A 12834-nucleotide genomic window follows, 5' to 3' on the forward strand; every position below is an offset into this window, starting at 1 on the left:
ACATTAAACATGTGACCTCCTGGCAAACTACTGTAACTCCTCGCTTAACGTTGTAGTTATGTTCCTGAAAAATGTGACTTTAAGCGAAATGATCTTAAGCAAATCCAATTTCCCCATAAGAATTAATGTAAATAGGGGGGTTAGGTTCCAGGGAAAATTTTTTCACCAGACAAAAGAGAGAGAGAGAGAGACACACACACACACACTATAAGTTTAAACAAACAATTTAATACTGTACACAGCAATGACGACTGTGAAGCTTGGTTGAGGTGGTGGAGTCAGAGGGTGGGATATTTCCTAGGGAATGCCTCGCTGCTAAATGATGAACTAGAACAGCTGAGTCCTCATGGGTAAACACGTTGTTAAAGTAGCCTCACACTCTACAAGGCAGCACAAATGGAGGGAGGGGAGACAGCATGGCAGACAGAGACAGAGAGAGACATCCTATGTGTGTGTGTGAGAGATGCGCATTGCCCCTTTAAGTACACTGCTTTTTTAAGTAGATCAGCAAGTTGAGACAGCCCCTACTGCCAGCAAGCTCCCTCCGTCCTGAGCCCTGTCATGTCCCCGTTCCCCCCACTCTATGGAAATGGGGTAAGCGACGGGTAGGAGCAGGGGGACACCTTGACATTAGCCCCCTCCTCATCCCCCCGGCACAGCAAGCAGGAGGCTCCCAGGAGCAGCTCCAAGGCAGAGGGCAGAAGCAGCACATGGCAATGGGGCGAGGGACACCTGAACTGCCAGAAACTGAAAGCCTGGTGGGCAGCTGCTGCACAGGGAACTCAGGGGAGCGGGGAGCTGATAGGGAGAGCTGATGGGGGGCTGCCAGTCCACCCTGGTTCCAAGCCCCCACCAGCTAGCTCCAAGGGGCTGCTCTTCCTGCAAGCAGTGGACAAAGCAGGTGGCTACCAAACAACGTTATAAGGGAGCATTGGGCAACTTTAAATGAGCAGTTTCCTAATTGATCAGCAACATAACAATGTTAACCGGGACGATGTTAAGTGAGGAGTTACTGGAGCTACAGAAAGATGCCATGGTAGCTTCAAGAATTCCATCAGGTCTCTCTCCTTCACTAACTCAGGGGCTTCACACACTAACTCTCAAACGAGTGCTTTTGTCTTAATACTTGCTATGATTATACACCTCCCCCGCCCCTTTACATTGCCAGCAGAGCACACTCAAAGACATCGGAAGGCTTTCTGGATCACATGTGCCTCATCAGCCTCCGATACGGTGCACACAATTAAAGTCACCTGTGATCAATCAACAAGCATCCCGTGACACTCGGTTTCCCAACCTTATTACACAGAAGGGCCACATGAACCTAAGCACAACCAGGAGTGGGCCAAACAGAGTCTGTTTTATAGGTGTCTAGATAGGTTAATATCTACAGTATTGTCTATTTAAAAAGAAATAAAGAAATCAGTGCATAAAACGTGAATAAGAATTATAGAAAACAAAAAAAAACCCATACAGAACTCATAACTAAACTAAACTGATATAAACATGACGACAAAACGCTAATGAATCGGCTGTTAGTATATTGTGTTGAAGCAGGCTGTGGGCCTTACGAAATGCTCTGGTGGGCTGTGTACAGCCCGCGGGCCATAGGTTGGGCACCTCGTTTAGTGCGGCTGCAGCAAGATGGTGGGGAGGAATGGACAGGATGGTTCAGAGAGAGAGACAGGACCTGTGTTGGCCCTGAGCCCGCAGCTGTGTGCTGAGTGGACAGTGAGCCAGGAGGTCTCAGGAGGCCTCTGAAACGCTGTGCCTATCCTCTGCGCTGGCCCTGCTGGCCTCAGGATTGTCCATCTCTCTTAGAAAGGAGAGTGATGCTGTTGCAGAGCTCCAGGGCCAGGGATGCAGGCGCAGGACAGCAGCCACTTCTCTGGCTACATCTCCTCCTCCTCTTCGCTAACGGCTCCGTCCAGGTGCCAGGCCACCTGCTCTGCTTGCTCTTTCACGTACTGCACCTTGATCCGCTCCAGCTCGCTCAGCTCCGCCTCCAGCTCCTCCCGGTGTGTCGCTCGCCGGTTCCGCAGCACCTTCATTGGGAAGGGATTCATGTCATTGAAAGCGATGCTCATCAGCTTCCTACCGGGAGAAGACAGGGTGCACGGGTGAGCTAACCAGCTGAACACCCTGGTCCTAGTGTGTGAGTGCTGTCCCCTCCTGCCGGGGCAGCACTGCCCTTGCATTGTAACAAAGTGACCAACCTGTAGCCAGGGCTGGACTACAGCTGGCAGCCAAAGGCTCTGAGGCCCACACCCAAGGACTAATCAGCTGATAGTGTCAGTCCCCCCTTACCCCAGTATAAAGTGGTTCAGCTTCAGCAGCCAACCTTCCTCTGCCCCAGCCCGGAAAAGAAGCCTCTGAGCTTGGCAGGGCGAGCCATGAACACCCAGGGGGACCTTCCTCCAGGCAGACACATGCTCCTCATCTCCTGCTAGGATGGATCCTGCTCCTGTGAGAGGCTGGGCCCTTGTCCCCTTCGCAGGCTCAGTGGTGTGTCCCAGGACTCCCTTGTGGTGGGATTAGTCTGAGGGGCTTTGTTTCCCAGGGAAGAGATTCACTGGCCAAATCCTGCCTTTCATCCATGCCCACGGTGCAGACTCGACTTTGAGAAGAGCAGGATCCTTCTTCTCCAGCAGAACAAAAGCAAACCCCAGCCCCAGCCCAGCTGTCCCGTCAATGGCCTTAGTGGCTGTGAATCCTGGATGTGTCAACCTAACTGCTCGTTCTGTTTTGGGCACAAACTCAATTGTACAGGCAACAATTTCTAGGCTTAACTAGAGATCAGTGACCATCACTGAACAAAGGCACACGGCCAACTCTTGTTCCTTCCCCAACCTGCAAGCACAAGTCCTAGGCCTTGTCATTATTTCATCTAGTTTACACGTCTGCACAAGTGACTGGCCAAAGAGGAAGCTGAAAGCAGCTCTTCTCTCACCTGCCATCTCCAATCATGTGGGTGAAAAAGCGAAGGTACTGGTAAACCTCCAGGCTGTCATGGATCCGCAGAATCTCCTCTTCGTTATACTTAAAGATGGCAAGAGCATAGCGGAAAATCACCTAGGACAAGTTAAAATGTGTTTAGTGGGCACAGGGCTCCCAGCATCTACTCACTGAAAGCTCAGGGTGTGGAGCACTCTGGCACTGGTGCACTATGGGACGAGGTGGGACAGCAAGTGTCTGTGCTGCACACGAGAGGGGGCCTTCAGAAGCCAACACACGTCTCCTCTCACTCTTTGTCAATTGGCACTGTTCATTCTCTGCGCTCCCCTTGGAGAGTGAACGCGCTACAAGAGCAGATGCTAAACTGGGAGTTAAATGCACAGCACTAATGAAAACACTGTAAGAGGCTCTCCCTCCCTGAGGCGGTGGGGGACGGAGACCAGAGTTCAGGACTGGCCCACTCCCCAAGCAGTGGTACCTGGCACCAAGGGAACAGGCACTGGTGGCTGCCCGCATCCTCATGCCCTCTCCTGGCCACTTCATGGTCCAGCAGCAGCTGCACTGGCATCCATTGTGTCTCTGAGATCCCCCTACCGAGGGCCAAGACTGTACCCTCCTCAACTCTGGCTGGCTGAAGCCAGGCCCAGAACATGCCTGGTCTGCTGCCCTCCAGCCTGCTCTCCAGGCCGAGGAAGGAGAAGAGAAGATCCCCTCCCAGCTCCTTTCCCTAACCCGAGAAGGTCCCAAGACCCCTGCAGCTCCGGTGGCCCCTCTAGAAGCAGGAGAAGAGATGCAGCAGATCCCCAGGCCTTCCTCAGGGCAGTGATATAGGACTGCAGTGGGAGAAGTTGGGAAGGCCAGGAGAGGGCTTGAGGCCCAGCTGAGGGAGGTCTGGGCCCGGCTGCCCCAGCACCAACAAGCTGATGCCAGGGTAATAGAACGGGAGGCAGGGGAGGGACCTGATGAGCTGGGGTATGTGTCCCCAAGCCACGGAGGTGAGAAATGGCTGTGTGGTGTGTGTGTGCCTGGTAATGGGGTGAATGCTGCCCTGTCTATGCATGTGGGGGCCGTTTGTGTGAGAGAAACAGGATGGGGGGTATCTGTCAGGTCAATGTGTGTATGTGGGCACACGTGTGCCAGGCGGGGGGGGGAGGGGGGGAGGTTGTGCTAAGGGTGGATCAGTAGATTTTGATGGGGCTTGTCAGTTTTCTAACTGTTTTTGTGGGGCACAGTGAGGGAGGGGGAACTGCTCCTCAGGGCATAGCTGGGGTAGGATTCCCATCTCAGAGAGGCATTCGCAGGAGCGCTCATTGAGTTAGCATGCTAGGAATAGGACGTAGCCGTGGCAACGTGAACAGCGGGAGAACTAGCCGCCGCAAGCGTTTGCATGTTCGAGAGCCTAGATACATGCTTGTGTGGCTAGCCCTGCGCCCGCTCTGGGTAGCACGCTAGCTCTGTGAGAGTTAGTGCGGGTTTGTATCCCCAGGCTGGGCTCAATCCTTCCATTCCAGCCCCAGTACAGACAGAGCTGGAAGCCACAGGCCCACCATCGTTGCCAGAGACATGCAGAGAGGCTGGGCAGCTCATCCAGGGAGTTGTGGGACCAAAATGATGATGACACTGGTCTGCTGCCCAGCTCAGGGTGGAGTGTGTCCCGCTTGGGTCCGAGTGTCCAAGAACGCTCAGCTCTGAGAGCCTGGCACAGCTAGGGCCAGGGGTGGCTCCCTACCTTTGTTCCTTCATACAGGAAGGCATCCCAGACCCGGAGGAGGATGTCGCTGACCAGGCTGTCTACAAAGGCCACCAGGAACCAGTTGAAGGTGATCAGTGAGACGTCAATCCTGTGCTGCTCAAAGTGAGCTGTAAGCCTGGGGAGCTTTTCTGACAAGAAGTCTTTAAAGACTCTTTGATCCACCTGAGTTTGACAAAGAGGGAATCCATGAGATACAGAGGCAGGTGCACATGAAATGATGGGGTCTAAAGTAGCTGTTACCACTCAAGAAAGAGATCTTGGAGTCATTGTGAATAGTTCTCTGAAAACATCCACTCAATGTGCAGCGGCAGTCAAAAAAGTGAACAGAATGTTGGGAATCATTAAGAAAGGGATAGAGAATAAGACAGAAAATATCATATTGCCTCTATATAAATCCATGGTACACCCACATCTATCTATCTATTTATCTATCTATAGGAATTGGAAAAGGTTCAGAAAAGGGCAACAAAAATGATTAGGGATATGGAAAGGTTCCGTATGAGGAGAGATTAATAAGACAGACTTTTAAGCTTGGAAAAGAGATGACTAAGTGGGGATATGATCGAGGTCTATAAAATCATGAATGGTGTGGAGAAAGTAAATAAGGAAGTGTTATTTACTCCTTCTCATAACACAAGAACTAGGAGTCACCAAATGAAATTAACAGGCAGCAGATTTAAAACAAACAAAAGGAAGCATTTCTTCACACAACACAGAGTTAACCTGCGGAACTCTGCCAGAGGATGTTGTGAAGGCCAAGACCATAGCAGGGTTAAAAGAACTAGATAAGTTCATGGAGGATAGGTCCATCAATGGTTATTAGCCAGGCTGGGCAGGGATGGTGTCCCTAGCTTCTGTTTGCCAGAAGCTGGGAATGAGCGACAGGAGAGAGATCACTTGATGATTCCCTGTTCTGTTCATTCCCTCTGGGGCACATGGCACTGGCCACTGTTGGAAGACAGGATACTGGGCTAGATCAACCTTTGGTCTGACCCAGTGTGGCCGATCTTATGTTCTCCTAATTAACTGGAAGAAGCGTGCTGCAGTGCGAAGGCTGGTTCTGCAGCAGCATGTGCCTGGAAAGTCAGTGCTGTATTAGAGGTGGGGTGGGGGTGGGGACTGGGACAGAGCTGGGGGGTTGAGCACCCTCCCGCAGATTAGAAAGTCAGCGCCACTAGGCCAAGAGAGCACATTCTGTAACATATACCCCTGCCCTGACTGTGACACACACACAACAGCTCTTCCTCCTCCTGCTGACTGCCCACCAACAACAAATGCAATGGAATGGCACCAGCAGCTGTGATTTCTGCTGCAAGCATGCCGCAGGATCAGAAAGTCTGGCAGACCTGCCCTGGACTCTGATGCACCAGACAGACAGAGGAACCCTGTGTCCATGGGGGAGATTTTAAGAGTCTACACACTCTTACTGAGTTGCAACTGGGCTCCAACTCAGAGGAGTCTTGGCGGTCTCTCTTTTTGGAGCAGGGGAGACATGTACGATGGGCCTAACTCTCCCACACCTACCAATATCACAGCAAGGTCAGGCCCTTCCTGTGTGATTTGAGCGTTTCAGGCTCGGCTGTGCCACTGAGGCCCAGCCCTGGGCAAGGTGCTCTGTGGGGTTGCCCCACCCTAGCAGCAGCATTGGACGATGGTGATTTCTGTGAAGTTACTCCAGCTTACTCTGTGTGAGCGAGGCCTCATGATGGTCTGTTTGCAGGACATCTGGGTGTAGGCAAAACATGTGACAGGCTGAAGCAAAATTTTACTGGCCTTATCTTTTTGAAACAGTGAGAGATTATTCCGGGCGCTGTGATTTGTGCCAGAAGTGCAAAGCGTTAAAGGGACCTAGTGAGGCACCCCTCCAGCCTTTAACCCATTATTGGGAAGGCATTTGCCAGAGCATCTGTGGATATTGTAGGACCACTCCCTAAACCTTCCAGGAACGGGAACAAGTATATTTCTGTGTTGGTAGATTTTGCTACCAGGTACCCTGAGGTGGCAGCATTGTCTAATATTGAGGCAAAGATAGTGGCAACAGGTCGTTTGCTATTTTAGCAGAGTGGGTTTTCCCAGAGCAATATTGTCAGACCATGGGTCTAATTTTATGTTTTGTTTTTAAGCAGTTATGGAAATGTATGGAGTAAAGCACCTAAAAGCTGCTCCCTACCACCCACCAATGGTCTGGTCAATGAGTCCTTGAAATGTATGATGTATGATGAAAATATATGTGGACAGGTGGCAGAATGATGGAGACGTTCGGCTGCCATATCTGTTGTATGTGTACAGAAGTGTACCCCAAGAATCTACTAGGTTTGCTCCCTTTGAACTGCTCCACGTAAGGCAGGTTAGGGGACCCCTAGATCTGATTCATGACTCTTGGGAAGGTAATGTTGAGGAGACAGAGTAGCCAGTGATGGAGTACGTGTCTCATTTTAATGAAAAATTGCAAGGTATGATGAAGTTGTTTCAGCAAAATCTAAAGGAAAGCCAGGAAGTTTGAAAGGCGTGGCATGATAGACATGCCAAGGAAAGAGCATTTGAAATAGGAGATATGGTGCTTGTGCTGGATCCTGTGAGAAAGAATAAAATGCAAGACATTTAGAATGGACACTTTGAAGTAGTGGAAAGAGTTAATGAAATTACCTATGATGTGAGGAAACCCCATGGATTCAGACAATGCTGAGTGATGGTGCAGTTAATAAAAGTGTCTCCTCTCCAACCTGCCTGACTTCCGAGGACTGGCAGGACAGCATGGGCCTGATTCTCATGGGCCCTGCTCCGGGCCCTGCAAAGTAATCCTAAAATTGGCTTCTGCAGGAGGGCTGCAGAGAGTCCACAGGCTGGGCTGCAGGAGTCGACCATGTCCCTTTAACATCTCTGTGCAGCAAGTACCCTGTGACGTAGCCGGATTCTCATGCTCACCTGTGATGCTATTAACGTGTTGCTGTAGTAATCCGCCGGCATCAGGTTTTCCACAATGTGAACCAGGCACCAGAATGCGCTTTCCTCCTCTTCTAGGACCAGGAGAGCAATGGCCGCCAACCTGCAATGGACAGGACACCATGAAACAAAGCGGACACTCTCTATTACCTACTGAGCAGACACTGACCTGCAATAGCACTGGTGGGAAATCAGAGATACTGGTTGGCATTGGTCTTCTAGCTTCAGGTTTTACATTAAATCTTTGTGTGGCTCTGGTGCAGGCAGCACAGGCTGGTGAGCAGTGACTGGCCAGCCAACGAGTGTGCTTTGCCAGGGCCTCAAAAATCTCCCTGTATCTCCTGGAGTAACCAGGCTGGCTGGAGCTCATTGCCATGTCTGGCAGCACTGCCAGAGCACTAGAGAGTAGGCCGGGCTAAGCAATGAAGCTAGACTCACGGGGCCGGCGCCCCAGCTTGGGTACTTGGTGGGGCTCTACTGAAGCCAGTGGAGGTGTGCTGATTTACACCACCTGGGAGCCCGCCTCACGGCACTCTGAGATGGGAGCAGCTCTACCCTGATAGATCCACGTGACACAGATTACTTCCCTTCCCGCCGCCGCCGGTCATCCATTCATCGCCATAGTCCTGAGCCCCTCGGCCGTGATCAGCTCAGAGGAGCAGAGGGTGCCTTGTGCTGGACAGGATGAGCTCTCTGGGGCAGGGAACTTGTCTGCAGAGCCCCAGGCATGTCCTAGGTGCCAGATAATTCACACAACATCCCAGCCTGCTCCCGGAGCTGGATGGGAGGGAGGGTCCTAGGCAGCCTTTGGGCAACCTCACACAAACAGCTGGGGAGAAAGAGGGCCCACGTGGCTGCCAGGTGACTCCGCACAGAGCAGAAGGCAGTGGGGGGCGGAGGGGCCCACGTGGCTGCCAGGTGACTCCGCACAGAGCAGAAGGCAGTGGGGGGCGGAGGGGCCCACGTGGCTGCCAGGTGACTCCGCACAGAGCAGAAGGCAGTGGGGGGGCGGAGGGGCCCACGTGGCTGCCAGGTGACTCCGCACAGAGCAGAAGGCAGTGGAGGGAGGAGGGGCCTACGTGGCTGCCAGGTGACTCCACACAGAGCAGAAGGTACTGGGGGGGCAGAGGGGCCCACGTGGCTGCCAGGTGACTCCGCACAGAGCAGAAGGCACTGGGGGGCGGAGGGGCCCACGTGGCTGCCAGGTGACTCCGCACAGAGCAGAAGGCAGTGGAGGGCGGAGGGGCCCACGTGGCTGCCAGGTGACTCCGCACAGAGCAGAAGGCACTGGAGGGCGGAGGGGCCCACGTGGCTGCCAGGTGACTCCGCACAGAGCAGAAGGTACTGGGGGGGCGGAGGGGCCCACGTGGCTGCCAGGTGACTCCGCACAGAGCAGAAGGCAGTGGGGGGCGGAGGGGCCCACGTGGCTGCCAGGTGACTCCGCACAGAGCAGAAGGCAGTGGAGGGCGGAGGGGCCCACGTGGCTGCCAGGTGACTCCGCACAGAGCAGAAGGCACTGGAGGGCGGAGGGGCCCACGTGGCTGCCAGGTGACTCCGCACAGAGCAGAAGGCACTGGAGGGCGGAGGGGCCCACGTGGCTGCCAGGTGACTCCGCACAGAGCAGAAGGCACTGGAGGGGGGAGGGGCCCACGTGGCTGCCAGGTGACTCCACACAGAGCAGAAGGCAGTGGAGGGCGGAAGGGCTCACGTGGCTGCCAGGTGACTCCGCACAGAGCAGAAGGCAGTGGAGGGCGGAGGGGCTCACGTGGAAGCCAGGTGACTCCGCACAGAGCAGAAGGCAGTGGTGGCGGAGGGGCCCACGTGGCTGCCAGGTGACTCCGCACAGAGCAGAAGGCAGTGGAGGGCGGAGGGGCCCACGTGGCTGCCAGGTGACTCCGCACAGAGCAGAAGGCAGTGGAGGGCTGAGGGGCTCACGTGGCTGCCAGGTGACTCCGCACAGAGCAGAAGGCAGTGGGGGGCGGAGGGGCTCACGTGGCTGCCAGGTGACTCCGCACAGAGCAGAAGGCAGTGGGGGGCGGAGGGGCTCACGTGGCTGCCAGGTGACTCCGCACAGAGCAGAAGGCAGTGGGGGGCGGAGGGGCCCACGTGGCTGCCAGGTGACTCCGCACAGAGCAGAAGGCAGTGGGGGGCGGAGGGGCTCACGTGGCTGCCAGGTGACTCCGCACAGAGCAGAAGGCAGTGGGGGGCGGAGGGGCCCACGTGGCTGCCAGGTGACTCCGCACAGAGCAGAAGGCAGTGGGGGGCGGAGGGGCCCACGTGGCTGCCAGGTGACTCCGCACAGAGCAGAAGGCAGTGGGGGGCGGAGGGGCCCACGTGGCTGCCAGGTGACTCCGCACAGAGCAGAAGGCACTGGAGGGCGGAGGGGCCCACGTGGCTGCCAGGTGACTCCGCACAGAGCAGAAGGCAGTGGGGGGCGGAGGGGCCCACGTGGCTGCCAGGTGACTCCGCACAGAGCAGAAGGCACTGGGGGGCGGAGGGGCCCACGTGGCTGCCAGGTGACTCCGCACAGAGCAGAAGGCAGTGGAGGGCGGAGGGGCCCACGTGGCTGCCAGGTGACTCCGCACAGAGCAGAAGGTACTGGGGGGGCGGAGGGGCCCACGTGGCTGCCAGGTGACTCCGCACAGAGCAGAAGGCACTGGGGGGGGCGGAGGGGCCCACGTGGCTGCCAGGTGACTCCGCACAGAGCAGAAGGCAGTGGGGGGCGGAGGGGCCCACGTGGCTGCCAGGTGACTCCGCACAGAGCAGAAGGCACTGGAGGGCGGAGGGGCCCACGTGGCTGCCAGGTGACTCCGCACAGAGCAGAAGGCAGTGGAGGGCGGAGGGGCGCACGTGGCTGCCAGGTGACTCCGCACAGAGCAGAAGGCACTGGAGGGCGGAGGGGCCCACGTGGCTGCCAGGTGACTCCACACAGAGCAGAAGGCAGTGGAGGGCGGAAGGGCTCACGTGGCTGCCAGGTGACTCCGCACAGAGCAGAAGGCAGTGGAGGGCGGAAGGGCTCACGTGGCTGCCAGGTGACTCCGCACAGAGCAGAAGGCAGTGGAGGGCGGAGGGGCTCACGTGGCTGCCAGGTGACTCCGCACAGAGCAGAAGGCACTGGGGGGCGGAGGGGCTCACGTGGCTGCCAGGTGACTCCGCACAGAGCAGAAGGCAGTGGGGGGCGGAGGGGCCCACGTGGCTGCCAGGTGACTCTGCACAGAGCAGAAGGCAGTGGAGGGCGGAAGGGCTCACGTGGCTGCCAGGTGACTCCGCACAGAGCAGAAGGCAGTGGAGGGCGGAGGGGCTCACGTGGCTGCCAGGTGACTCCGGACAGAGCAGAAGGCAGTGGAGGGCGGAGGGGCCGACGTGGCTGCCAGGTGACTCCGCACAGAGCAGAAGGCAGTGGAGGGCGGAAGGGCTCACGTGGCTGCCAGGTGACTCCGCACAGAGCAGAAGGCAGTGGAGGGCGGAGGGGCTCACGTGGCTGCCAGGTGACTCCGCACAGAGCAGAAGGCACTGGGGGGCGGAGGGGCCCACGTGGCTGCCAGGTGACTCCGCACAGAGCAGAAGGCAGTGGGGGGCGGAGGGGCCCACGTGGCTGCCAGGTGACTCCGCACAGAGCAGAAGGCAGTGGGGGGCGGAGGGGCTCACGTGGCTGCCAGGTGACTCCGCACAGAGCAGAAGGCAGTGGGGGGCGGAGGGGCCCACGTGGCTGCCAGGTGACTCCGCACAGAGCAGAAGGCAGTGGGGGGCGGAGGGGCCCACGTGGCTGCCAGGTGACTCCGCACAGAGCAGAAGGCAGTGGGGGGCGGAGGGGCCCACGTGGCTGCCAGGTGACTCCGCACAGAGCAGAAGGCAGTGGAGGGCGGAGGGGCCCACGTGGCTGTCAGGTGACTCCGCACAGAGCAGAAGGCAGTGGGGGGCGGAGGGGCCCACGTGGCTGCCGGGCAATGCCCCGCAGAGAGCAGAAGGCAGTGGGGGGCGGAGGGGCCCACGTGGCTGCCGGGCAATGCCCCGCAGAGAGCTGGGCAGGGACAGGGGACCACGTAGCTGCTGGGTGACACCGTGCAGAGAGCAGGCTCTGAAGAGTAAAGAAGGCTTCCCAATATCTACGTCAAGTCTTCTCCACTAAGGGGAGTGTCACCAGGACAGTCGTGTGCTGTGCGCGCCAAACCTCAATGATTACACACCAATTCAGACCTTGCCTTTTCCCATTGCTTAGGAAGCAGAGGCTGACGGGCAGCAGCACGCACATCGTCCCGCTTGGGCAGCACCCGGAAAAGCTAAGTGCTTGTTACTGCCAGCAAGCCAATTCCAGAGGCTGCTGCACTCACACGCCCAAGTGCTGCTGGAGCGACTGCGGGTGCTGAGCAGCTCCCAGGATTTGGCCAATGTGATACAAATGACTGATGTACATTTCATGTCACGTTAATATACATCAGAGCAATGCTCCAGGCGTCCTAAATCGCAGCATGAGGGCTAAGAATACTGAGTGAGGATACAAGAATTCTTTTGAAAAAGTCACTTTATTCTGCCTCTCTTCTATTCCCTGAATCTGATCCCATTGTTCTTTAGATGCTCAACAGTCACTGATGAGCTATAATGATAATATAATATCTGGAGATATACCTATCTCCTAGAACTGGAAGGGACCCTGAAAGGTCATTGAGTCCAGCCCCTGCCTTCGCTAGCTGGGCCAAGTACTGATTTTACCCCAGATCCCTCAATGGCCCCCTCAAGGAGTGAGCTCACAACCCTGGGTTTAGCAGGCTAATGCTCAAACCACTGAGCTATCCCTCCCCACCCCAGAGGAAAGTGCCTGTTTGGGAGATGGCTGGGTACCTTTCCTTCAGCGGAGGAGTGATAGCATTTGTTGTCACAGGACTGATCACCTGGCTTTGGAAGTTTGTTCCTGGCTGGAGGTTAGTAGGTGGGTTTGCAGCCCATGAACAAAGGGCATGGTGAATGCTGGGCACCGGAACTGGCCTGCCTCTCTTAGCTCTGAACAGGGGACAGGGAAAGCATGGGGCTGCTGGAGGAAGAGGGGTCAGACTCACAAAACACAAACAAGCCTTCATTCAGGACATTGATCGCCAGTGTGTGCGGGCCACAGGGCATTTGCCTCCTTGCCAACTCTGCTACGAACAGCATTGTGACAAATGGACTTACAAATCCACCCAACTTGG

General features: G+C 56.2%; 1 protein-coding gene across 4 annotated transcripts in view; it reads right to left on the reverse strand.

The window, feature by feature from the left end:
- Nucleotides 1-891: 891 nt before the first annotated feature.
- Nucleotides 892-12834, reverse strand: part of TBC1D2 (TBC1 domain family member 2) — a 37438-nt gene continuing 25495 nt past the window's right edge. For all 4 annotated transcript variants that reach the window (XM_045021719.1, XM_045021721.1, XM_045021723.1 and 1 more), the window contains 4 exons: nt 7634-7754; nt 4685-4870; nt 2951-3072; nt 892-2094 (listed from right to left, as the gene is read on the reverse strand). In XM_045021719.1, coding sequence (XP_044877654.1) covers nt 1893-2094; nt 2951-3072; nt 4685-4870; nt 7634-7754 — 631 coding nt within the window. In that variant the 3' untranslated portion in view covers nt 892-1892. The remainder of the gene's footprint in view (nt 2095-2950; nt 3073-4684; nt 4871-7633; nt 7755-12834) is intronic.

Source organism: Mauremys mutica, chromosome 6, assembly GCF_020497125.1.
Source record: "Mauremys mutica isolate MM-2020 ecotype Southern chromosome 6, ASM2049712v1, whole genome shotgun sequence".
Classification (NCBI taxonomy): domain Eukaryota; kingdom Metazoa; phylum Chordata; order Testudines; family Geoemydidae; genus Mauremys; species Mauremys mutica.